The sequence below is a fragment of the Pteronotus mesoamericanus genome, unplaced genomic scaffold (genome assembly GCF_021234165.1).
Source record: "Pteronotus mesoamericanus isolate MK-2021 breed Mesoamerican mustached bat unplaced genomic scaffold, CSHL_Meso_final contig_171, whole genome shotgun sequence".
Lineage (NCBI taxonomy): Eukaryota > Metazoa > Chordata > Mammalia > Chiroptera > Mormoopidae > Pteronotus > Pteronotus mesoamericanus.
In genome coordinates this window covers 1,447,772-1,475,673 of record NW_026555070.1, presented here as the reverse complement: position 1 = coordinate 1,475,673, position 27,902 = coordinate 1,447,772, and the positions used below count along the sequence as shown (strand labels likewise).

Here is a 27,902-nt window from a genome sequence, read left to right as displayed (position 1 = left end):
TATCAAAGAGCTGCCTAGGCAAATGCGACATTCTTTGAGCTTAGTGCAGATAACGTGCTGGGTTTTGTTACATGAATGGTAAACAAAAATTAGTCCAGTGCATTACACAACATAATGTACTGTGAGTAAAAACTAGATACTCTACTTTAGATACTACTTCAACATACTGGTTATTAAAATTTATGTAACCAACGAGAAGAGCAAAGTGAACATCTTGAAATACTGTTTATGAGTGGGGCGGCGGGGCGGGGGGACGACACTTGCTAAGGGTGTTCTTTGAATTATCTGCAGCATTTGTTCTGGGCATTCTGACTGGTTCATTAAAAGAACAAACTGCTATAACTGCTTTGCCTAGGTTGGCTTTGTCCTTATAAGACATGACCCCAAAACCTTAAAAATCACTATGGAAACAAATTCCATGAGTTTAAATAGTAAAAAAATGGAATACTAAAACTGAAATTTATTAGTGAAAACCTGCATATTAGAAGAGCTTTGAAATTTTAATTTCAACATTTAGAAGTGCATCTGCCCTATTAATAATGTCCTTAGGTTTCAAAGTGCTAACTCAAAATAAGTTTTCCTGGCTGTCACCAAATCAGGTAAAAATAAAAACACATTTCTTGGAGATGTTCCTTGCCTATCTTCTAGAGGATGATTAAAGTTGCAATCAACATTTTATATCTACAACTTTAGTTTAAATTATGCCATAAATTAATTTTGATGAACATAATTTAAATTCTCAAAAGTATAAATAATTACCACTAATAAGGTAAACTGTACTTCAAGAGATTTACAACAAGGAACTGAGTGCCTCCAAATTTCTGATCATTAAAACAGAAAACACAGCTCAAGTTTTCTGTAAAACATTCATAAGATGGATTTATCCAGCAAGAACAATGAAATTACATTATGGCAACACCACATAAATGTATTTGTTACAGAATCTTTGAAAAAATCTATACTGTGACAGCATACTAGTTTTCATTGCATTTTAGGGAGTATGGATTATTGGAAATTATTCAGGACACAGAAATATTTAAAACACAAAACTTTGCTTAACAAAAGTATCACAATCTATTTTGGTGTTACTGTTTATTCCCTACAGACCCAAAATATTTTTCTCTTCTGAAGGTTATAGTCGTAAATCTACGCACTCTTGGTTCAATGCATCACTATCTCAGTAAGGTGGAGACGCTGTCCAGACTGACCCCCAGAACGCAGTGTGCCTAGAAGAGGCAACAACAAATATTTTCAAGACATAACAGGCCATTGTATCTTACCATCCTGTCCCCCCATTCAAATATATTGGAGACAATAACAATACAGGTGAAAACATTTTCTGTAAAGCTCAAACCTTTAGCATCTAACAAGTGCACTCTAGTTCCAGCATCTATGAAAAGAATACATCCTCCATGAACAAATACAATGAGTAAGTGCCACTCCCCGCCCCTCCATAAAGCTCTCTGGACCTGTTATCACATAATGCAGATCAGAGGAAAAGCAGTTTTCTTTGTTTCTTCAGTCCAACCAGCTCCAGCTTGCCTTTGCTGGACATTGTCATGATGCACATTACCAACACAGTGTTTAGGAAAAATGAGTAAACACACCTTTATTCACACTTTATAAAAAAATAAAACAAAAACCCATAAAAAGTTATGCATTGGTTTTACATCAATAATACCAACTATTCAATGTACTGATTATAAACTGGACATGTTTGGTGTCAGCACAACTTAAACAAAAAGAAAAAAGAAAAAAGGAAAAAAAAAATCCACCACAACAAAATCTTTAAAAAACCTTAAAGGAGAAATCAGGTCCCAGACAAAGATTCAAGATCAACAGTTTTAGAATTTTTTTTAAAGAGAAAAAAAATCATTTATTTAAACAGTATGTAAATTTTATTTTCTCTTAAAAACAGAATAAGCACATTTAAGTGCTGAACATTTTTTTCATAAAATTTTAAGTCATTATCCAAAATGACTCCTTCTCTTGTAAAAATTGTTAATTAACATTCAACAATTTTTCCCTAATGCTCACATGGTGTCCTTTTGCTGCTCCCTTGCCGGCAGCTGAAACAAAAGCAGGTGGACCAACTTCCCTCTGAATTCATTTGACTTTTGAGATAAAAATAAATGAATGAGACCAGGATATATACAAGTTAACTTTGCAAAATTAGAGCTGGATTCAATCTCTAATCTACTAATGGCACTATGAGCAAAATACACAGGGTACAATATAAGTTTTATCTTGGTTGACATAGTAAAATGACTTAGTCACTTAAAAAACGATCTGAAGAATTGCCTTAAGGACCTGTTTTGAAAATACATTTCATTTATACTGCTTCATAAACGGAAAATTACTTAAGAAAAAAAAAGGAATGATTAAAAATGAAACATGGAGACCAAGGGACTGCATGGACAACAAGAAGGACTCACATGACAGCAGTGTTCTGGGTGACAGCACTGCGCAGTGACACCAAGACGCAGCACGTGGGCCTGCGGAGCAAAGACCCAGGGGTGCGCCCTGTGAACATGTTCCAAAATGTGATCTTCAATGCTTCTCAATGGGAAGAAAGTCACAGCTCATACAAAAAGCATTTTCATAAAATTCCCACAAATGTTAAACAGTATTTAAAAACTATAAAAGAGGATGCACAGATTTTCTCTGCATGCACAGGCAGTGTTTGGTGAGAACAATTTAGGCAGGCACAGTGGAGATAGACAGGAGGTGTCTCAGCTTATCTGTCCTGGTAGATAGTTTTTGTAAAAACCCAGGAATTTACAAATAAGGTTACCTCTGGTCCAAAAAAATGTCCTAAACTTTAAACAGGTTTAAAAAGCAATGTTCTCCATTTAAAAACAAAGTAGTACAAAAGGGCCAAGAAAACCCCAACAGTGCAAATCATCAGCAGAGAAAGTCTGTTGCAACTTCTTTTACAAGCTGGCCTTTAAAATACATGGAACAGGTTAAAAAAAAAACAACAAAAACCCAACAACAACAACAACAACAAAAAAAAAAACCCCAAAAACTTAGCCTTAGTTTACAATACAATCATTTCCAAATCTGATTTTTTTTAGTACAAAATTTCATAAATCAGGTCTTCTGTGGATCATATACAATCATAAAGGCTAAATTCAAATTCTGTACTTTACAAACATGTCTGAAAAAGGAGGGAGTCAAGTATGGAAGAATGGTCTCTGGATGTTATTACTGGCCTCAGAAAAGTAGTGCTACAGATTTCTGTGCAAAGAGGATATGCTGTTCAAACATTTTCCTATTTCAAGGCATGAAAATATTATACTGGATAGAAGAAACAGGAAAATTACTTGTAACAAATTAAAGATAGGTGCAAACACACCAATCCCTGTCTAACAGTATATAAAGCATATTGGGCTCAGAATTTGTCCATTGCTAGCACCTGGCTTTCATACTATATCCTTATGAAATATGCAGATTGAGAACTCAAATCATCATTAAGAAAAAAATCCCTAGTGGCCATACCTCACTCCCCTATATTCAGATTTTTTATAAGTTTAAAAGTGAAATTGAGGTCATCTTCTGAAGGTACTTGACTACCTCCTGCCAGGAAGGTGAATGCCGTTAACTTGGGGCAGGAAAGGCAGTAAGAGCTCCAGTTGTGCAAAAAGTGAGAAGTGGTCGGAGGGGATGAGTGGGTGTGGGCAGCCGCTGATATTGTTCTCAACTAGCCAGTGGTGGTCCAGAGGTCCCAGGATGCCTAATGTGTTCAGCTGAGGCTTAGAATAGAAGATGTAGTCAATTATACCCTGAAAATCAGAAGGAAATAAAAAAGACAAGACTCCACATAAGATAACTCTGAAATACTGAAGGCTCTCAAGACACACCCTTACAGTCATGTTTGGTAAACAAGGAACCGTACCAGTGTGTGGGAGAGGCAGCGCTCCCTAACACCAACGGTCCCCCCAACGTCAAATCCCGCAGCACCAAGACAGTTTAGGCATGGTAACTGGGCCGCCTTCCTCCTGTCTGGATCCTTCCAGAATTTTTAATGAGACCTAAAGGATCTTTCATGATAAGGCCTCTGCTTCTTTTTGCTCACTTAATTGATGCCACTTTCCCTTGCTCACTACCCTTTTGCCGCACTAGTCCTTTTGGGGGTCAGGGGGACGGAAGGTATGAACTGGGGCACAGTCTTCGCATGCACTAGGCTCCTTCCTGCCCAGGGCTTTTACACATGGTGCACCCCTGCCTATTTGAAATACTTGTTCTATTTGTGACCTGCTTAATTCCTTCTCAACCATCAAATGCCAAGCTCAATCCCTTCCCAAAGACCTTTGTCACCCACTTAATACCTCCTACCACCTCCAATTCTCTTCCCTTGCTAATGTGCACCCCACTACACACTCATTTATGTGGCTGAGACAGGGCTGTCCTTGCCCTCCACGTCCTCAGCAGCACCAGGCACACAACAAAGCACCTCTTGCTTGCCCTGTCCTCCCTGTAACTTGCAACTCCACTACATGTTACATGTTCTTGGCCCAAAGTATTTAAGCACATTTAAATGTCTCCTTCCTATCTCTACATCATCAACAGGAAAAAGAAGAAAAAAATTCCCAGTCTCTCCCACCTTTTGGTTATCACTCTCACCTCTTAAGAATCTCCAAGTTGGTCGTTACTACCTCATCACTCAGTTATTTTTCAGCTCCCACATGCTCGTCTTTCTGCCTAGCTCTCCAGGAAAACCTCTCCCAACATCTTTCTGAAGCTTACCCCTCACTCCTCTTTCCAAGAAAGGCCATATTTCCTTGGCAGTTACGCTCCTACAGTCCTGATTTTGCTCCTCTTTGGTTACTGTCATTCACATGTCAGTTTTCCTGCGTCTACTCCAGCCCCTCTTCGCCTTGACATGCCCACCTGTTCCCAGGATTCAATCACTATCTATAGTACTGGGGGACCCCAAAGTCAAATTAAAAAACCGTCAGTTTTTAAGTTTCTTTAGAGAGTCTAAAAAGCCCTCCCCTCCAAAATTAACCAGCCAACACTAGTTATTTGCAGTCTAGTAGGACAATCTAACCCAAACGATTCTGGTTCCAACAGGTTAGAAGTAGAAAAACTAGGGTTGAGGAAAGCAGGAATACAAAAGTGGCTAAAAAGGACAATTAAACATTAAGTGCTAAACAACTGCTGACACCAAAAATGAGAAGACTCACTAATGAAAGGCTCCACACTGTAAGCTGTTAACTGTAAGGAGGCCTATAAATATATTTTAGCAACTTAAAAATGGCCATTAAATCAAATTTTCACACTCAAGGAAGTTGCAGTTAAATTTCCATGAGAGACTGAACACCTCACCCCAACTGACACCAACTTAGAGAAAGTAAGCCCATGCTTGACAGCTCAACAGGTTCTGCAGCTTGAGGCGAAACGACATATGGTGAAACCAACTTTAATATAGGCTAGTTGATATAAACAAGAGTTACGCTCCCGTGGCATCTTATCGGCATTATAATGAGACGATGCCGAAAGGACGGACACCATGTGGGACCTGCTGCAGGGGGCACTGCAAATGCAGCTGTCAGTACCAAGGCTGTGGGAAACATGCCTGCGCCCCAAAAGTGAGACAGTTAACTCAGGGTTTATATGATTATTTCACCTGATTTCTTACCCTGGAAATGATTCTAACACATACTAACTCAAGATGGCCTCATCTGAACATGTATTCACATGTTCAAGACATGACAAAGTAGCAAGACTCTCTTTAAAACAATGGAGATTTTAAAAGTTTGGCAATGTCAAACACTCACCTTGAAATCAAACGTGTAATTTGTGTAAGGCATCAGGCCGCTCTCGTAGGCACTCTTTAACTTGAAACCATGAGTGATCCTTCCATTGGGTGTCCCATTTTTCCCATTACAGCTGAAGTTTGTAAGACTTTCATTATATCTCAGTTCCTTAAAGTCCTTATGATTTGTTTCTACTCCACCAGTGCTCAAATATTCTACAACACCTAGAATGAAAATAAATGGACTTTTCCATTGTCAAGTATAACACACAATATACAAAAAAACATAACTATGTGTAAAATATTTCCACTTTCTAAAAAGATTTTTTAAATTTGCCAGAACTTGTCTAAATCCATTTTACATTGTTTTAGTAACAGTATACTGAATATTTTATGCTCTGCTTTACTGTTTCACATGAACTTAGATGTCCAATTACCTTTTTAAAATGGTTGCACAATATAACAGGCAGGGCTGGTGTATAACATTTGTTAAACCGCTTTCTCATTTTCTTTAAAACAAAAACAAAAACACTCAGGCTGTTTCTACTTTTTAAAAAAGAGTTAATACCACAATCAACATCTTAGTATGTAGGTTTCTAACTTATGCTAAATTATTTGCCTGGTACAACACCAAGATCAGGATTCACTCCCCCATCACATAAAGGCAACCATGGAAGAGAACGCCACCCGTCAGCAACAGAGCAAGTTCACATTCCTGGACACTATTTTCTCAATTTCCTGAATATGAGATAGGCTCTACAAATACCTGTTTTAGTTTTCATTTAATTCGTGAGCAAGGCTGGACATTTTCCTTTGGGTTTGCTATCACAATAGTGTTTTTCAACAGTGAAGTAGTTTTTAAGATCTATATGATTTGACAAGCCTCTCTTTGCTGCTCGGATACTGTGTAGCAAAACAGAGGGTGGAAAGCCAGTGCAGCAATCCCCAAAAGCTTGATGAGATAAAAGAATTGTGAGTCTCAGATACCTCTGTTTTCCCTGAAAACAAATTTTAACAGAATTTCTACCTTAAGAATGGCCCCCATCTACTACTGAATCTAACCGCCCTAAATGTGTGCGTGCATGCATGCATGCATGCAAGTCCAAGGAAAATCATTTGTGTGTATAGGACAGACTATGAACAAGGAGCTGAAATACAAAAAAGAGGAAATACTTGAATTCAATGTTACAAGGGTTATGGTTTATTCAAGGTACCATCTATGGAAAAATATTTAAGAATAAAGCTTTCTGTATTCTACTTTGTGATAAAAATAAAAATCTGTTCTTTTTTAAAAAAAATCTCTTGCCTGATCTGGGTAAATGAAGGATTTCAATTCCCACCTGAGGTGGATTTTTCTAATCAAGACCATCAAAATTTGAAATTCTGTAATATATGGTTAAATTTAAATTGGGTATCACACCTTGGAACACTGAAGAAGCTGTCCTAAAACCCTTTCAGTCTGGAGTACACACATATACAGGGGTCGGCAAAGGTAAGTTTATAATTGTGAGTACATGCAACACAGTTTATTCTTGTGTAATTTATTAATTATTATATTACTTTATGAGCAAATGCAAACCTACTTCTGCCAACCCTTATATAACATGGGCATAATGAAACCTAATTATATGTTCTTTAATGAGTTATTTCAAGTTATTATCTATGTGTTAGTTAAAGATGGTTAATGTTCTTCCTCCTGAGTTTTTCACAACACCCTTTCATTTTCAAAATGCACTCCCTGCTCAACAGTTTTAAACCCGATTCATAGCTGCCACTACACACTGAAACTGTTTTCACTAACTTTGGAATTATCAGAATCAATACATTGCAAAAACATTTCAAGTCCAAAAGCATTCCACATAAACTAACATTCTGCCCTGACCAGGGTGGTTCAGTTGGTTGGGCATCACCCCACAAAGTGAAAGGTTGTTGGTTTGGTCCCAGGTACAAGAGGTCCGTCCTTTCTTATGTTAATGTTTCACTCGCTCTTCTCCTCCCTCCCCCCAATAAATAAAATCTTTAAAAAATAAAAATAATATTCTTTTCTTACCAGAGTCTGGCAAAGAATTAAGATCTGCACACAACACTAATGGAATATTTCCAAATTCTCCCAATACACTGGACTGGAGGCTTCGTGAGGCTTTATCAATGATATTTTTCACTTCTGAGAGAAACATCATCGTTTGAACTAACTTGACATCAGAGTATTCTGGGTCCCAATGCATATGAGCATTAGCCACAAGAATAAGTTGTTTTTCTGTTCCAAGATGTGGCTTTCCAGCTATGGTAGATAAAAAGAAAACAGACAGACAAAACCTGTCTATGCGCCCACATATTCTTAGAAGCCCGAAAGCAAGTAGCATCTCAGTGTCTTAGGAATAAAAAAGGACCCTAACATTTACTTAACAAATCTCCCACCTGATGGTTGAATCTACCTTACAACAAACCTGAGAAATAGACATTTAATCCTCAGCTTGTGTACGTCCAGCACTGGGTATTCATTACTTAATCAGAAACAGCTCATTCTATTTGGAACAGCCACGGCTGTGTCTCCTTCAAACTTCCGACCTTAGCTTAGGCAGAGTAAACAGACCCTTGCAAAATCGAATCTACACTCGCTCCCTTAGCTACACCTAAGGCAGCCAGTGAGTTCTTCCTTTCACCTTTTCTACCTTCGGGTTAAATGGCCCCAGTTCCGACTGTTCCTCGGGTGACAGAAATTTCAGTTCTCAGCATGATGATCACTCTAAATAATACTTTTTCATTTGAAGTAAGTGGTTGATTTCTCTAAAACTTGAAACCTTTAAAATAATGATTACAAGTAGGTCAGGAAGAAAAGCTAGCTTACAGAATATCCTTGCTACCAAGAAATTATAGAAAGTGCATGGAATTCTTCTCCCTGAGCAGTTATTCTAACAAATTATTACTTCACCCTTTCTTTTATGTGAAAAATTCTTGGGAGCAAAAAGAATTTTTTCCCTTTGGTTTTATGCCTTTCAAGGTCTGAAGTACTTTTCTTGGCAATGCTTTCTCATCTTAAGCTTTTTGGTAGAGAAAACTATGATATTTCAGAAAAGATTTAAATTCTCATTGAGTTTCTTCAGGTATTAGACAAGACCATTATTACACAACAAGGACTATTATTTTTTCCTATTAAATTCTGGAGGTCAATTTTACAGGAAGTGAAAAGGTCACTCACATGACATTTCAATCAATTCCTTTCGAAGTTCTAGTAGCACTGCAACTCCAATGTTATCTTTTGTCATGACTCTGTTCAGCATAGCTTCGGACCCTTCTGAATTTGCCATTGCTAGCTGATTAAATTCAACAGTGTGTTTCTGAACCAAAGTAAATCTAAAACAAAAACACACGCACACACACACAAACATGAAATTGGGAATACCAGGGTATTAGCTTTGTGAGAAATGCAGTTTTCTCAAACTTTCCTAACAGATACAATGGCATGTAAATCACATTATGGAAAATTCCACACCTAAAACCGACCTTCCACACCCATTTTAATACATTGTGTACCGCACAGAAATCTCTAAGACATACGCCAGGGTCGAATGACCAAAATACAATGTAACTGCAGTGCTTTATGGGTTCATGCAATTATATAGTTTTTTGTAGATTGACCTGCACGGTTTCCACCAATGAGATCGCTTCATTCAATGTGGACAAGACAGTGTGTTGACATCTAAAGTCCCTAAGAGATGGCGCGTGAAAAACGAGAAAACTCATGAGCGGTCCACAATGTGTTAAGTTGTTCTCAGTCTGTTATTGATACAAAAAACATCTTGATTTCAACTTTTACAACTTAATGCAGTCATCTTCTGTTTATGTCTTGTGTTGGAATATTTCATCTTATAATTTTTAAACATTCTTTTTCAAAGGATGGGTTTAAGAATCTCTCTACCATCCTGGAGGGAAAGTCAATTGAGGTGTTTCAATTAACAATTGGAGTTAAATCCTACTAAACACCTGAAGAAACAGCAGTACTTCCAATATGTCTCCAAAACAAGATTATGTCTCATGATTCAGAATAAAATGTATTGTCTAAGTCAAAGGTATTGTTTTCTTAAGTAATAATACGATGCTTCCTTCTCTTATTTTCCAACTAATTTCCATACTTTCGGTCCCCATCTGGCAAGCAGAGAAAATTTTGTTTTAAAAATTAAAATGACTTACTTTTCTGTCTTGAAGAATATTGCACAGCCATCAACATGCTTTCTTTCTTGTTCTGACATTGTCCTAGCTCTAGATTTAGGACTGAAGAATCCATTATAGCCACGTTCTTTCAGTTCTACCAAAAAAAAACTATAATACTGTTCTGTTTCAACCTCCTGAAAAATTGTAAATAGCAAAGTTATTTCATAAGACAAAATCAGTCACATGCATTAACTTTACAGTTTGAGACTTAAAATCATTTCAAAATACTGACCTGTAGAATAAAGAATGAAGTAATATTTTTTCAATTTAATTTATCTGAAACCAATCAGAACACCTACTTGTCCATTTGACAGACACCAGTTGACAAGGTCAAATCTTTGTTGTTTAGGAAGATTGATAAGACACACATCTTTATGTATGTATATTTCCTTGTATTTTAGAACTAATGTAGGGCAAGAATCAGAAGTAGAAGGAACTTCACAGATATTAATTCTAGGCCACAGGGAGAGAGCGACTTGCTCAAGATCATGCCAGTTAGGAGATGAACTAAGAACGCAAAGTCACTGTGCACCCAGTTTGAATGCTCTTTCCACTATGCCCTAATTATTCTATTATCACTGGTGATAAAGCAAAATCATACTCTCACAATGTCACAATTTCAGTAACATTGCCACCCAATTCAAAAACAGTGCGCAGGGGCATTAGGGAGGGAAAGGTAAGTACTTAGCTGCCATAACAAACACTTAACACCAAGCTTAACTCATCTGCTTGGTTTGGCAGCATAGTGCTGCAGGACAAAGCAGGTAGAGAACGCCCCCAGGATTCACTGAGAACAGAAAAAGCTACTATTTTAAGCACTGCTGTCCTGGTTGGTGAGGCTCAGAGAACTGAGCACCAGCCTGCAAACCCAAGGGGTGCCCATCTGATTCCCATCAGGGCACAGGCCTGGGCTGTGGGACAGGTCCCCCCTGTTGGGGGCGTGCAAGAGGCAGCCACACACGGACGTTTCTTGTCCTCCCTCTCTTTCCCCCTCCCTTCCCCCTCTCTCAAAGATAAAACCTTTTCACCCCCACCGGTGTGGCTGAGCGGACCGAGCGCCGGCCGGCGCGCCCTAAGGTCGCTGACCAGATGGTCCCCGGTCAGGGCGCGGGCCCAGGTCACAGGCCGGGCCCCAGCTGCGAGAGGCGACAGACTGTCGAAGCTCTCGCACACCGATGCTCCTCTCCCTCTCTCTAAAAGCAAATAAAATCTTTTTCTAAAAATGGAAAAATAAATAAATAAAACTCTTTTATAAAAGATAAAAGAAAGAGACTTGCTAAAGGTAGGGTTTCAGATGTGTCAACGCAACGCAATCCCACGCTGCTCCTTGCTTTAATAAACGTTGGGGCATTTGTGCAATTGACACAAATACTCTCACGTCGGCTCACCTGAAGACTTACGATATCAGCATTGCAGCTCAAGATTTCTTGAATAATGGCCTTTTTCCTGTAATCCCAATTCAGTGCCCATGAGGGACAGTAGCCATATAACTGCCGGGTCGCATATTTATCACAAAGAACATTATAGCACATGACAGAAAACAAAGCTGTAGGAAAGATAACTTCATTTATTCAATGTGTGGCAGGAAATAAAAGCACACAATCATTTTCAATAATCTTCACTTAAATGCTAAGTTTGACTTTATTCATTCACCATATAGTCATTGAAAAACTACTATATGCCAGACAGAGTGTACACAAATAAAGTCGAACAAGGAAGGATACATGAATAAATTATGAAATGGTATGTTACCTGCCAGAGGTACGTACAAGAAGTTCAGAAGCTAAGAGACTGAGATCTTGAGCCCTTAGCCTCTGAGACCCGGGCCCTCATTTCTGTGCCCAGCCCACCACTCCACTCACCATTGATGAAGAATATGGAAATCTGACTGGTATTTTTCTCAACAGATAAAGTGTTAGGGTATCATAGGCCAAATCTTGTTACACCTATGACAGACGTTCCCAAACTATTTTCATACTATTTAAATTAAAAGGAGATTAGATGTCATTAATTCAATTTCACTCTCAATTAAGTGTTGTGGCTCTCCAACAATTCTGTAGTATCAAATACATGGGGGATCTACTAGGATTTAGAAACTCCCAATATAAAAAGATTTTTGTGTATCCATTGTAACTGAATTTGACCAACATTTTATAGCAGGGTCCCCTCACCGCCGCGCCACCGGCACCGTGGGCGGGCACACTACGCACTGCGGGGCGTCGTGTTGTGCGCAGCAGGGTGCTGAGCAGCGTCTCTGAGATGCCAGCGGCGCTTCCCCAGTTGTGACAATCAAAAAATGTTTCCAGGTATTGCCAACTGTCCCCTGGGGGACACAGTCACCTCTGGCTAAGAAGCACCTCTTTACAGCACACTTTCAATAGCACAGTTGAGAGACCAGGTGAACAAAAATGAAGTCTTTATTATTATCTCCCCAACAGATCAATTGAAAGCATCTTACTGTAACACTGACCATAATCTAAGGCAGGCCAACAATACTGTTAGATTTATAACGATCAAGTAAAAAAGTTAAAAAAATAAGGCTACCAACCAGTTGGCCTTGTTCTGTCTGGTTCTTGTAACATAATCCAAGATCTTGGAGGTGGCTGTTCTGTTGAAACTAGTTGAAAACAAAACACAAAATTAAGCAATATTCTTACGTGTCTTCCTAAAAACATCTATTAAACAAGTGACCACTTACTTCTTTTTGCAGTACCTGCCAAATTATCAAGCAAATAGTTTAATAGCCTTTTGGTTCCATCTGGTTCCAGATAGAGGTTCAGTATATCCTGGGTAAGTGGATTTCCTGGAAATATTTTTAAAATAGGTACAATGAAATCAAGACAAGCACTAAAATATTTCAAAACTGAAAAATATACCAAAATTATCAGATCATTCATAACAATGCATGTAAGTTACTAGTAACATACTAAATATGTTTTCCTGCTTTTGCTGTGAAGGGTGAAAATGACCTACACTATGTCCCACAGAGCATCCCAACGTGATCGGTGGAGGACGGTGCCGGTGTAGGAGACACCCCGCAGCACCTTGCAGCAACGCGTCCGCCACGGTCCCAAGCGCGGGAAAACGGGCTGGGGAAGTGCGGAGAGGAGGGCGGGGCAAGAGAAAGGCAACAGCCAGCAGAACAAATCAGAGAATCTAAGTTTAGGAACACAACAAAGCTAGCAAGAAAACTTCCCAAATAACAAATGTAACCAAGCACCTAGATTTTTAAAAAATCTATTGAATAAAACGAACAAGATAGGGCAGACTTGGTTTAAGATTAAGTCACTAAAGAAAAGGGAAAAACCCCAGGGCTGTGAGCCATCTGTAAATTCAGTAACTGTTTCTTATGTGCCAAAAATGAAAGTAAAAGAAATGATTTATGTGTATGAGCCCCAATCCTCTCAGAAGAACGTCTTATACACTTGAGAAAAAACAGTGCAGTGTACTGTTTTTAACAGCTTCTATTCACGCCACACAAATGGTGCCTTAGTTCCTCTTAAAGACTAATATATTCTACAGATTGAAGGCAGCGGAAATGAGGTAACATCTTAACCATACTGAATGAAAACAACAACAACAAAAGGATATGGACTATAAGAATGATCACAGCCCAGAGAGAAAAGGTTTTTATCTTCTAGTCTCTTGTGAAAGAGTAGACCCAAATGGCAGAATGAGAACCAAGGGAAAGGACCTAAGAGAAAGCCAGCTCAGAACAGAGGCGGCTGGCAGACATCAGAACTATTTAAGATGAAGTGCCCTGCTCTGCGAGGGAGCGGAGTAGCCTTCCTAACAGCTGAATTACATGGAAGGAAAGAAGTTTCTAAGAATTATAAAGGCACAAATGTGCTCCTGTAAGGACAGAGCATGTCCCTGCAGGAGGACAATTATAAAAGTATCATTCCTCACATGTGCACAGCTCCTGACAGATAATAAAGCCCTGAAGACCTGTCTATAGTCACCGTCCCGTGAGGCGGGCACAGCAGCAGCCTGAGCGTTAACAGGACCGCTTATTGAAGAGAGCTTGAGAAAATGAAGTCAGCCACACACTTCCCAGTACCAGGTAAGCAGCCCATTCTAACCAGTCCTCTATTAATGTTATCTTTTTACTACTTTCTAGTGTAAAACTATTTAGAGGTGACCACTGACTACTTATGACTATGGTACCCTCCCTTCCAAGATCTTTCTTTATATATTAAAAACTATCCCCCAACACAAGCATCTATTTATAGCTCTAACAAATACAGCTGAAGCCAAACAGCGTATTGCCCCCAATGTCTGCTTGCTTTTTGGATTCCTTTAAATTTAAAATTAATATGCTCTTCACTGCCTGGATAAATAAAATACAGGGCTAGGCAAAAGTAGGTTTAGAGTTGCAACACAAATAAATACAAATACAATAATTAATAAATAATAATGTAAGATTTATATAAACTTTCATGCAACTCTAAACCTACTTTTGCACACCCATGTAGACAGGGTTACGTTAAGAACACCACCACCACATTTCTGAAATTAAAACATGATCTTGAAGTGCGTAACAGAAGTTGTTTCTGAAAAGATGGAATAACCGTATTTCCCATATTCCTCCAGCTAAACACAACCAAAATCCCTGTACCTTACATATAAACAAACATTAAGACTCTGAAATGTGGTGAGAAGGCAGAATAGCTAGAGACCCCAAGCCCTGAGGAGCACTGTAGTGCTGAGCTCCTTTGGTTTAATTTTTGCCTCATATATCCCAGACATGGCGCCGAGAAAGCCAGCAACACGGAAATACCAATGGGCACAGGAAAAATGCCCACAAAAGCCAAAAGACAGCCTAAGAAGACAAAACTTTTAGATAATAACAGCTCTGCTCCAGCTAAACACTGAAGAAACATACATTTCTTTGTCAGCAAAGGCTAATGAATCAGGGAACCTAGATTTCCCCCCTTGTGAGGAAGTAAGGAGGTGCCCGGCATCTCTGGTGGGGTAGTACCAGCGAAGGTCAAGTAGGCAGCTGGAGCTTTACCCGCTCTGGGCAGTAGGACCTCCTCCTTCCCCATCCTGAGGCGTCAGCAGACACCATGAGGGGAGCCTCGACTTCTACCCCCACCCTCAGTTAAGGAGGCGGCTCTCCACATCCCTTCTGGGAATGATGTCAGAGGAGGCCAAGGAGACACAAGACTTCTACCACCTCCCAGCAGTAATGAGGCCACCTCCATGCAGTCACTGTGGAGACCACACAGACAGCCAAAACTGCCACCCTCACCCAGCTGACCCTCCGTAGAGGCAAAGGGGAATCTGAACTCCTACCTTCCTTGGCAGTAAGGAGACAGTGCCCCCAACTTTCCCTGCCAGTGCAGTGTTAGAGAAAGTCAGCAAAACCAGAAGACTTAAATAACATAACATAGTATGATTATATCCAGTTTCAAGTGAAAATCACTCAACCCAAGAACCAGGGTGATTTCAAACCAAATGAAAACAAGGTAAAAAATTCCAACACTGAAATGACAGAAACATTAGAACAACCCAATCAAATCAGAGCAAGCATGGTAAAAATGCTTCAGTAAGAAATTACAAGCATGCTAAGAAAAATGAAAAACTAGAAAGCCTCAGCAAAGAAAAAGAAAAATTTGACAAACATTTAAAAAAATGAAAGTATTAAAACTGAAAAAATAGAAAAAATGAAATAAAAACTTCAAGGTCATGGAAGCAATGACAAAGAACACAGGACTGAAGAAGTACTCAAAGGAATGATGGCTGAAAACTCCTCAAATATACCAAAACAGGGCAAACCCAAAGGAATCCACACCAAGTCACATCATAATTACACTTCTTAAAAAGACAGACAAATGAAAAATTTTGAAGACAGAGAAAAATAAAGAGACCTTACGGGTAGGGGAAAACCAATTTGAGAAACAGCTGATTTGTCACCACAACCTACGGTGGCTAGAAGAAAGCAGCACAGTATTTTTCAAGTGCAGAAGGAAAAGAACTGTCAACCCAGAATCCTGTACCCAGTGAAAATATCCTTTAGGAATGAAGGAAAAATAAAGACATTCTCAGATGACAATAAAACCAAGAGAATCTGTTGCCAGTAGATCTACCCTAAAAGAATCATTAATGGAAATTCTCTAAATAGAAAGGAAATGATAAAAGAAGGAATCTTGAATCATTAGGAAGAAAGATACAAGAATATGGTAAAAAAAGGGGCAGGGTGGCAAATAGGCTTTATTTATTTTAAATTTTCTAAATCATCTTTGGTAGTTTAAATTTTTTTCATAACACATTTGTTTTTAAATGTATGCAGAGAAAACATTTAAGACAATTGTATCATCAATAGAAGGAAAAGATTATAGAAGGTCATAAAGACAGTTAAGGTTTCTATACTTCAAGCTGGCAATAACTCCAGAAGACTGTAATAAGTCATATACACACATAAAACTATACCTACAGCAACTACTAAAAAAAAGGTACAAATAGATAATTGAAACACACTATAGACAAACAAAATGGAAACGTAAAGGATGTTTAAATAATCCACAGGAAGGCAAAAAAACAAAACAGAACAACAAAAAAGGGAGAACAACTAGAAAACAATATATACAGTGCAGACAAAAGTCCTAACGTACCAACAATCAATTAAGTGTAAATTGTCTAAATACACTAATTAAAAAACAAAGACTGGCAGAACGTATTTAAAAACATATCCGAACTATACGCTGTCCATAAGAAACTTACTTCAAATATAAACAATATAAGCGAGCTGAAAGGAAAAAAAATATAAATCAACAACAAAAAAAGAAGGTATAAGTCATATAAATATTAATAAAGCCAGAAGTGGCTACGTTACCATCAAATAAAACGGATTTCAGAGGAAGTAAAACCACCAGTGACAAGGGCCATTGTGTAATGTTAAAAGAAGACATAGTAACGATAAAAGCATATTCACCAAACAGCAGAGCTGCAAAGTATTTTAGGCAAAAACTGACAGATGTTGATATAGGAAACCCCATAAAAGGAAACCCCTCTCTGAGCAATTGATAGAACTAAACAAAAAAGTCCACAACACCATTCTACCCATCAAGAGGCAAATACATATTCTTGTCCAATGCTCAAGGGACAAACACTAGGATAGACCATATTCTGGGCTATAAATTTAACAAAACTGAAATTATATAGGTGACATATTCTTCAACCACAACAGAATCACACTAAAAATCAATAACCAAAAGACAATAGGAAAATCTGCAAACACCTTGAAAATTTTAAATAATCCATGGATCAAAGAGACATTCTCATGGGAAATTTTAAAATGCACTGAGCTAGTGAAAATAAAAATATATCAAAATTTGTGGCTGCATACAGCTAAAACAGTGCTAAGAGGGAAACATATAGCAGTAAAATGCATATATTAGAAGGAAAAAAGTCCCAATTCAATAATCCAAACTCCCATCCTAAGAACCGGGGGGGGGGGAAGCAAAATAAACCCAAAACAAAAAGGATAAGAAACACTAAAAGAGCAGAAATTAATGATATTGAAAACAGAAAACGGAGAAAAAAAATTTAAGACATTTCTTTGAAAAGATCAATAAAACTGACAAATCTCTACCAAGAGTGACAAGGAAAAAAAGGGAGACAAAATTTACTAATACCAAAAACGAAAGAGGGTATCACTATAGACCCTACTGAAATCAAACAAATGAAGGAATACAATGAACAACTCTACACAAATAAATTTAACAACACAGAAAATGGGCCACTTCCCTGAAAAACACAAACTGTCACAACTCACCCAACGAGATAATTCTATAGTCCTTTACCTTTAAGAAAAAATCTGTAATTTTAAAACTATCAGAAATCTCCAGGCACAGATTATTACATTGGAAAATTCCACCAAACATTTAAAGAATTATTAACTCCAATTCTACAGAATCTCTTCCAGTAAGATGATGAGGGAACATTTACAAACTCATTTCATAAAGCTAATATTAGCATACAAAAGTCAGCAATGAATAAAATGAATTTTATACACCATGACTAAGTAGGGCTTATTCTAGGAATGCAAGACTGGTTCAATATTTGAAAATCAATTATCAGACTAAAGAAGAAAAATCATGTGATCATATCATCTAATACATTATAAGCACTTAACAAAATAAAACGACCATTCACGATTAAAAACTCTCAGAAAAAAAAAAGGAATAGAGGAAACTTTCTAAAGTTAAGAGATCATCTACAAAATACCTACTGCTAACATTATACTTACTAGTAAAGACAATAGTTTATAAGTTTGGGACAAAGAAGGGAGGTCTGCTGTCGCAACTCTCAGTCAACAGAGAGCTAGAAGTTTTAGTCAGTGCAATAAGGCAAGAAAAAGAATCCATACTTATAAAGGAACAAATAAAGCTGTCCCTACCTGCAGATGACGTCATTTTCTACATAGAAAAATCCCCCAAAATTTACCAAGAAAACCTATAAAAAAATTCAAAGCAACTCCCAGAACCACAAGTTCAAAAAGGTAAAATACTAGATAAAAATGTAAAGTCATTGCATTTCTATAAATTCAGATGAACACACAGACAATAAAGTTTAAAATACTTTATCATTTACAATCACTAAAAAAAAAAGAAAAAAACAATCCACAGAAAAACTCAGCTATAAATATAACAAAATATTTTACAGGACTTATATACCAAAACTATACAATAATGAAAAAAAGCAAGAGCTAAATATATGGAGAGACATAGCATGTTCATGAATTGGAAGACAACACAGTAAAAATGTCCATTCTCTACAATTTGAGAGGCAGGTTTAATATAATTCCAATCATAATCCCAGGGATGTTTCTGTAGCCATAGACAAAAATTATATATTGAAAGTCAAAAGAACTAGAATAGCTAAAATCATTTTGAAAAAAAAAAGACTGTACAGTCATGTACCACATAATGACAAGATCTGTTCTGAGAAACATGTCTCTAGATGATTTTGTCATTGTGCGAACATCGAGTGCACTTCTCACACAAACCTAGACAGTATAGCCAATTACAAACCAAGGCGTATGGTAAACCACGGTTGTATATGATGATGTGTTCCATCATCAACTGAAACATCATTATGTGGTGCCTGATAGCAGCAGCAGAAGCGGCCTATTCTGTATCAAAACATTATTTCAAGACTTAATACCCTATTTCAAGTTTCAAGTAACTATGAAGCATTCATTTGCTTAGTGATAGACACATAGCTCAATGGAGCAGAACAGAGAATCCAGAAATAGATCCACAGATGTGTCCAACTGATTTTTCAAAAAGCTGCAAAACCAAAACCAATTCAATTGAGGACAGAGTTTTCAACAAATGGTGCTGAAGCAATTGGACATCCATCCATAGACTGGAGGGAAAAAGAACCTTGACCTAAACCTTGCTCCTTTTAACTCAAAATGGATTACAGACTTTAAAGCAAGGCACAAAAACTGTAAAACTTAATGCAAAACATAGGATCTTTGGGATCTAGAGCTCTTCAAACAGTTGTCAGACTTGACACCCAAAGCAGGATCCATAAAAGGAAAAACTGATAAACTGGCCTTCACTGCAATTCTTGCCAAGGGATATGGGGGGCGGGGGGGTGATTCAGAGTTGGGAGCGCACGAAAGGGACTTCATTGTTGTATTACTATCTATTAATTAATTATTGTAGTATTTTCCATACCAACAACTGTAAACAAATTTTACCCCTATTTGATCTTCCTCCAATGTTGCTGGCACAGAGCTCCTAAAACTTTTTGAAATTTCCTATGTAATTCTATAATGTTCCACCTCTTTTGCAGTAAAAAACGGATGAAATATTCAAGTTAATTCTGGGGGTCAGGACACAGATATACTTTGGTCCATTTTATATTTCTGTTTATCAGATTTAAAAACAGAAAATCAAAAGGCTGGGCTCACCAGGGGACAGGTATTAGAAAGGGGCACACTCACAGCGCCCCTTTCCCTGACCCCTACTTTCAGAAGCCTCAGCAAGTCCAGCCCACACAGAAAACACTTTCCAAAGAGCCATTTATAAAGCTAACATTTGTTCCATATGGTTTTACATATATTTGTAAATGTATTATTTGCATTTTTCCATTTCATTTGTTTTTGTGAACAATATCATTATTTATATGACATAAAATAAACTTACTGGAAAAAAACCTCACTTTAAACTGTATTTTTTAAGAAATAAAGAGTACAATTTGTGAAGACTTCATTACGTGACTTTTAAAAGTAATCAATCATAAAGTAAGCTACACGACTGGTGAAGAAACCAGTTAATGTGATAAAACATGTGTAGGTATTGACATATTAAAATGTGAGTTTTAATCTTGATGGTTTAAAAAAATATATTTCCCAACAGTTCTTACTGGATCAAATTCTAATATATTAAATAAGTCCTAATAAATCAGGTTTTTGAAAAAATGCTCAAACACTGAACTTTATTAACAGGTCCAAATTTTCAACTTGCTGTTTTCTACACTTTGTAAGAGTCCCCATTTTTTGAGATTTGAACATAAAAAATGCTGCATGATGATATAAGTAAAGCATAACCTCAGGAAATGCATCACCAGAACAGAGGCAATTGAAACAAAGGCTAGAACAGCAATGCTGGACTAGGAATAAAACAGAACACGGACAGTAGACAGTTCACAGGTAGACAGGAGAGAAAACAACTCAATGTACCTAAGAAATTAATGAAGTTTGGGGAAGACTCAGCCCACAAATCCCCAGGCAGAAGAATTCCCTCTTATGGCTTCTTTAGACTCAAAGACATACATAGAAAGCAAAAGGAGCACAAATATGGGAAATCATACCTTTCAGGCCTAAAGTCTGCAACTGAAACAGTTTCCCCAGCTCAAAAGGTAGAACTCGTAACAGGTTGTTATTTAAATGGAGTTCCCTGTTGATGTAAAAATTCCAGAAAGTCAGAAGACACATTAACCTTTAACTAACAGCTAAAGTCAAGAATATAATTCCTGGGAATATAAACTCCAAAAATTTACGAAATTTTACAGTACATTCCAATGTCTAGCACAGTGCTTCTCAAATAGTATGTGATAAAAACACACAACAAACTGCCCCTCCCAAACTTCCATAAAACAATACGTTTGTAAAATACAGGGAAATGATGAACTGGTAGAAAAATGAAATGAGGGGGAAAAAAAGAACAAAATACAAGCCTTAATTTGTTAAGAGTATTAGATTCAACAGACACAAAATCTCTCTCACATGCTGTGTAGCAGTTGGCACACGGGCAGCCCAGACCCTCCCGAGAGCACTGCTCTAGCCCATGTGGGCTCTGCCACCAGGCGCATTTAAGAAAGTGAAAGTGACAAACCAGCCTAACATGTGAATTGTTAAGAGAATGGAAACAGTCATGTAATGACCAACTCAAAAGAGTCACTGATAGCTACACAGTAAACTTATGGTTGACACTTCAAATTTACTGAAGTTTCACTTTTGAAATAATGGCAGCTACATTAACTACTAATAGTGATTTTAATGATTTGTTTTGAACAGATAACCATAATATAAATATCAAAAGACTCTTTAATAGGAGGAGGGAAAAAACCCCCACAAAGCTCCAACACTGAGATATTGGCAATTTCTTTCAAGAAGTTTTATTTATCAACTTTTATATGTGAGTAAGAACTATTTTTATAATCCCTGGTTCTTGGAATTTAAATAAGCCTTGGTTACTAGTGAGTAAACAGATGTTGGTAGTAAGGCTGTAAAACGAATAAGAAAAACGATCTTATTGGTTCCTGTTTACTTAAGTAAATTTGGTTGAGGAGAAATGGTCCTAATACATACTCAATATTTAAGACTAAAAAAAGTCAAAAGGCTGGACTAGGGAGAGCAACAGTAGTAAGGAAACTCTCACACGGTCCTTCCTTCTTTTTACCATACAGCAAAAAGCCAGTGGGACCACAGAGCACAGATGGGTAACATGAAACAGGGCAAGACTTTCTACTGGGATTAACGTAATTGCCAGAAATTGGCTTTATATTCAACTTGAGTAGATTTCACCTACTTATAAAACAGAGGTAATAAAAACAACAGTGATTCCGTTTATTAAATACAGTGTGTGCCAGTCAGACTGCTAGTTGGTTTGAAGTCATTACCTCAAATATCTTTCATCTCAGCCTTGAGAGGGTAGGTATTATAACACCTCTACAGATGAGGAAACAGTCAGCGAGGTTAAGAATCTTGCCCAAATCATACTTACTTGTAAGCGGTAAAGTCAGGATTCCAGTCTGACCCCGGCGGGCCGCCACATCCTGTTCACCTCCTGCGCTCCACAAGACAGTCCCCAACTCAATGACTAATCCTAGCATTTTTCGAGTCCAAACTTTACTACTGTCCTGCATATAAGCCCTGGAAGGCCCCAAAATGTTTCACTAACTGGCAATGGGGTCCAGGCCCCTGTGTCAAGGATGGCACGGCGCCCAGAACTTAGCAGGGGAAGGCACCACAACGGTCCACCACAGGTGAGTGCACATTTGGGGTTAACACGGGTGATTTCTAATTGTTTACGTCCACTTTCTCCAAAAATTTTGATTCAAGAAAAGTACGTTACACAAACACAGCAATAAAACAAATTTTAGGCAATGGATCTACTTGATATATTATCTGTTAACTGCAATTCAACTTTTTAAGAAAACTTTATATAAAGGTTACAGTTATGTTTGCTTTTGGTCAAATACTATCAAACTGACAGTGTTGCTACCTAACAACGTGAATGCTCTATTTAATTTTGGGGGTCTACAGTTAGACATTAAGTTGAATCTGCATACCTGAGTGATACCATGTTTCCGAGTTCTGCTGGTAAACTCCGGATTTTATTTGAAGACAGGTCCAGATACACCAGATTGTGAAGCTTGGCAATATCTGAAGGGATGCGGGACAGGAAATTGTCACTCAAATGCAAAGCTGTCAGGTGAGTTAATGACCACAAAGATGAGCTTAAGCTTCTTACTCTTCCTGTAAAAAATGAAAAAACAGGGCAAGGATTATAGTATTCTCTATAATTTGATCCCCGGATCAAAGAACATTTGGGTGTGGTGATAAGTAATGATTTACCATACAAAAAACTGTGAGAAAAGGTTTAACAGGAGAAACCTAACCTAATCTAGGACAATTCACCACTATGATAAAGTTATAACCTACGCTTAGCAGAATGAAAAATGCATCTGAGGCAACATATCAATATTTAGATTATACCATTATATTTAAGAGCACAATAGCTAAGACTTTATCCTTCAAAGTGGCTTCAGCTATGACATAAAAGTATGAAATTTATTACTAATGATAAATCCACTATTTCAACATGGTTGATTTGGATTTAGGCAAAAAAGAAACCAAATCAAATCCTGTATCTCCAAGGCTGTTCGTCTGCATACTCCGGAACAGCAATTATGTCAGTCAACGGGATATTCTCAGCCTTGCATTTTAAGACCTGATTACCCAAGTGATAACTGTATCATCAATAGTGTAGCTAAAATAATTAAGGGTAAAAATACTTTCCCAGAAACATTTCAGATATTAAGTCATAGCTACATAATCAAATAGTAGTAGACACAGAAGTCAATGACTGAGAACAGAATAATTTCTATCAATGAAATATTAAATCTATACTTTGACACTTCGTGATAAAATGCCAGTCATTTCTACAGTCTATCTAGGAACTTTCCCCATAATCTTGTTAATGGTCTAGGACCTAGTTTGAAAGAAAAAGAAACAGAAGTAATGAAAATATACCAGTTTTGGAACTAATTTCCTATTGGCTGAAAAGCAACCTTGAGACTTCTACTTTTAATCAGGATGAAGTAACGGGGACCAAATTTACCATCCCACCTAACTACAAAATCAGGCAATATACAAGAATTAACAAATCTCAGATACCAGACATCAACCAATGCAAGAGCATGATCCCCCTGAAGGGAAGGGAAACAAGGTGGGTCCTACAAGGGTCTCAGCTTACTTCCTGACAGCAGCACAGGCAAGGGGTCTCAAGGGAAACCCAAAGAGTACCCTCCTCCCCCACTCCACAACCACCAAGCTCAGGAGACAGGGTCAAGTTTACAAAGACAGAGTACCAGAGAGGACAGATAAAAAGACAGAGGTGTCAGGTGACAAGTTTTCAACTGAGTATTTATCAGCATATGTATGTGAGAAACGTCCTGAGCCAGAAAGAAAGAAACACCCAAAAGGAGTACAGGCAACAATCCCCAGGCTCATACAGGACTGAGGCTAGCTGGTGTTGCAAACACCGAAGGGACAGTCTTGTAACTCAAAAGGTATTTAGTGGAACAAAAACCAGCTCTAGACTAAAAGTTACTCTAGTCGCCCCTAAGAATGTTTAAGAGCAAGTCTCAAAAAGAATCAAACTGTTTCCAAGTAACTGCATCCCAAAACAAAGCTCAATACTAATCCAGGGATACAAAAATATGCTTCATCCCACAAAGGTAAAAATGCACACTATGTGGAACCCAGTAAAAAAATTACCAGGCATGCAAAGACAAAGGAGGATAACATTCATAATGAAGAGAAATATCAATCAAAACAGGTCCAGAAGAGATGGTCATAAAAGTAGCAGACCTTAAAAGTTACTTTAACTGTATTCCACATGGTCAGAAGCTAGAAGACTAAACATTTAAGTCGAGAAACAGGACAGCATAAACAGCTAAACTGAAATTCTAGACTTGAACATCATGTCTAAAACGAGGCTATAGCAACAGACCTATCCCAGATGAAACAAAGAAAGCACACTGAGAAGATTGTATCAGTGAACTCTTGAACAACTTTAAAGAGTCTAATATATGTATGTGTAACTGGAGTCCCCAAAACAGGGATGGGTTAGGGACCAAAAAAAAAAAAAAAACCTTAGGAAACAAAGGCAAGAGTCCACTGGTATCTACATGCAAAAGAATGAGGATGTACACCTACCTCACACCATGTACAAAAGTTACCTCAAAAGCTCTTGGAAGGAAAGAGGCGCACACGCCCAGAGAAGAAAACAAGAAATCACAGACATAAATCTTTGTGACTCAGGATTATGCAATGGTTTGTTAGAGATACCACTGATAACATGAGCAACCAAGGATAGAACAGATAAATTGTACTTGAAAATTAAAACCCCTTGTGCCTCAAGGGACTCCATTAATAAAGTAAACAGACAAGCAAAGAAAGGGAAAACATATTTGAAAATCACAAATCTGGTAAGACGTTCGTATCCAGAATGTATAAAGAACACTTATAATTTAGTAGGAAAAAGACAAACCAATTTAAAAATAGGCAAAGATCTTACAGAGTTCTTCAAAGATACACAAACGGCCAATAAGGCCATGAAAAAATGCTCCATATCATCAGGCACTAGGGAAATGCAAATCAAAACCACAACGACATACTACGTCACATCCACCAGCATGGCTGTAATCAAAACGACAGATGATAACAAGTATTGGGAAGGTGTAGAGAAACTGGAACCCTCATAGGTGGCTGGAGGTAATGCAGTGACGCAGCCACTTGGGAATACAGTATAGCAGTTCCTCAAAAGGGTTAATAAACACAGTTACCACAGAGCCAGCAATTCACTCCTAGGCATGTACCCAAATGAGACAAAAACATGTCCACACAAAAACTTATACATGAATGTCATGGCAGAATTATTCTTAGGATTCTATAAGTGAAAACAATCTACATGCTCATCAACTGATTAGTAAATAAGATGTGGTATATTCCTACAACAGAATATTATGTGAAGTACTGATACTGCTACAACATTGGGTGAACACTGAAAGAAGCTCATGACCATGTATCATATGACTCCAATTATGTGAAATATCCAAAAGCGTCAAACATCTATTGAGATAGAAATGAGACTAATGGTTACTAAGGGCTGGCTGCTTGAGAGGAAATGGGAAATGACTGCTCACATGTATAAAACTGTCAATATACAAAAACCGCTGAATATGCATTTTACAGGGAATTGTGTGAATTATATCTCAAGCTGTTACCAAAAAACAAAGGTAGAAAAATTTCCACACTTAATGAAATCTACAAATCAACAGACACAAAAAATTCAAAGAACCCCAAGCACATAAAAGCTCCAGAAAGAATAAAAACTACATAAAGATACTTCTTAAACGAATGACTTAAGACAAATGACAAAATCTTAAAAGCAGCCAGAGAAAATACAATTACATTTCACACAGAAAAACAAAGATAAAATGCAGATTTCTAGTTGTCACGAATGTAAGAGAGAAGACAATAAGCAAAGTCTTTAAGATACCCCCCCCAAAAAAAAATATCTTTTAAAAATGAAGGCAAGTTACAAGATGACAAAAATCTACAAAGATAAATGTGTAGCCATGGTTGTACAACACTATGAACGTTTTTGATAAAAACCTTCCCACAAACAAAATTCTAGAACCAGCTGGGTTCATTGGTAAATACAACCAAATATTTAAGAAGAACTAATATCAATTTTCTAAAAATTCACCCAGAAAACTGAAGACAGGAAGATACTTTCCAACTCCTTCTACGAGGTCAACATCACCCTATTACCAAAACCAGTACAAGAAACCTACAACTCAACATTCCTCATAAACACAAATACAAAATTTAACGAAGTCCTCATAAATCAAATCCAACAATATATTAAGAGGGTAACTACCAAGTAAGATTTGTGCCAGGACAAAACCGATCAATGTTTCTCTCCCTCTCTTTCTCCTTCCCTTCCCCTCTCTCTAAAAATAAATAAAATCTAAAACAAACAAACAAAACAAAAAAAGATATGCCAGGAAATTCAAGGTTCTTTGAACATTAAAAAAAAAAAAATCATTCAAAAATTATTTTCTTTGAAAAGGAAATCATCTAACTAAATGCAGAAAGGGCATTTGGCAAATATCAATACCCATTCCAGATTTAAAAAGAAAAACAACAAAAAAACACCCTCTCGGTAAGAAAAGAATATAAGAGACCTTCCTCCATCTTGATAAAGGGTATCTACAAAAAGCTCAGTGGTAAAGGAATGGCTGCTCCCCCTCAGATGGGAAACAGAGCAAGAATATGCGCTCGTACCACTCCCACCCAACATCATACTGGAGATTCCAGCCCGTGCAGTGAAAAGAGAAACTGAAAACTGAAAAGGTGAAAGAAGTAAAGCTATCTTTATTTGCAAATAGTACATTCATCCAGTAAAAATCCTATGAAATCTATAAAAATACTACCCGTAAGTGAGTTTAGAAAGGTCACAGGGATAGATCAATGTACAAATATATCTATTATATTTCTATATACCAGCCATGAAAAATCAGAAATTAAAATTCCAAAATGGCAACGTTTATAATGCCATCAAATTATCAAACTACTTGGGGCAAATTTGACAAAAAGAAAAAAAAAAAAAGAAGAAGAAGGTGCAGGACTTGTGTATTAAAACTCATTTTCCTTTTTGACAGATTTTCCAAAACCCTTCTAAGAGTAAGAGATTCTAGAAAACATGAAAGGTTAGAGTTTTTATAGTTTTAACTGCATGTTTCACTCTTAAACTTACCTCCCTACAATGGAAAAGAAAGAGATCATTTTACACTTCCTCCTACCCACTCGTTACATTCAGAAGTGTTATCATCTCCAAGGAAGATAAATAAATGGCCAGAAAAGACATACAAAGATACTTAATGTCATGAACCATAAAGGAAACACAAATCAAACCACAATAAAATAGTTCTTCACACCCACTCGGATGGCTAAATCAAAAAGTGCTGTCAAGGAGTGGAGAAATTGGAACTCTCAATATACACTGCTGGTTAGAATGTAAAATGATGTGGAAACTTTGGTTTAGAACAGGCAAATCTTTAAATGTAAAAAGTAAACTACAGCTCACCTAGAGCTAGGGAGCTAGGAGGAAAT

The 27,902-nt window shown here is 37.4% G+C and overlaps 1 protein-coding gene across 6 annotated transcripts in view; it reads right to left on the bottom strand.

The window, feature by feature from the left end:
* Window positions 1–2,737: 2,737 nt before the first annotated feature.
* The window catches only part of CNOT6 (CCR4-NOT transcription complex subunit 6), a 55,861-nt gene continuing 30,696 nt past the window's right edge, over window positions 2,738–27,902 (bottom strand). For 4 of the 6 annotated variants that reach the window (XM_054566290.1, XM_054566293.1, XM_054566292.1 and 1 more), the window contains 10 exons: window positions 22,787–22,973; window positions 20,804–20,889; window positions 12,672–12,776; window positions 12,522–12,590; window positions 11,362–11,519; window positions 9,953–10,107; window positions 8,961–9,115; window positions 7,812–8,042; window positions 5,784–5,986; window positions 2,738–3,785 (listed from right to left, as the gene is read on the bottom strand). In XM_054566290.1, the coding sequence (XP_054422265.1) occupies window positions 3,573–3,785; window positions 5,784–5,986; window positions 7,812–8,042; window positions 8,961–9,115; window positions 9,953–10,107; window positions 11,362–11,519; window positions 12,522–12,590; window positions 12,672–12,776; window positions 20,804–20,889; window positions 22,787–22,973 (1,562 nt within the window). In that variant the 3' untranslated portion in view covers window positions 2,738–3,572. The remainder of the gene's footprint in view (window positions 3,786–5,783; window positions 5,987–7,811; window positions 8,043–8,960; window positions 9,116–9,952; window positions 10,108–11,361; window positions 11,520–12,521; window positions 12,591–12,671; window positions 12,777–20,803; window positions 20,890–22,786; window positions 22,974–27,902) is intronic. The other 2 variants (XM_054566294.1, XM_054566295.1) reach the window with 2 other exon arrangements.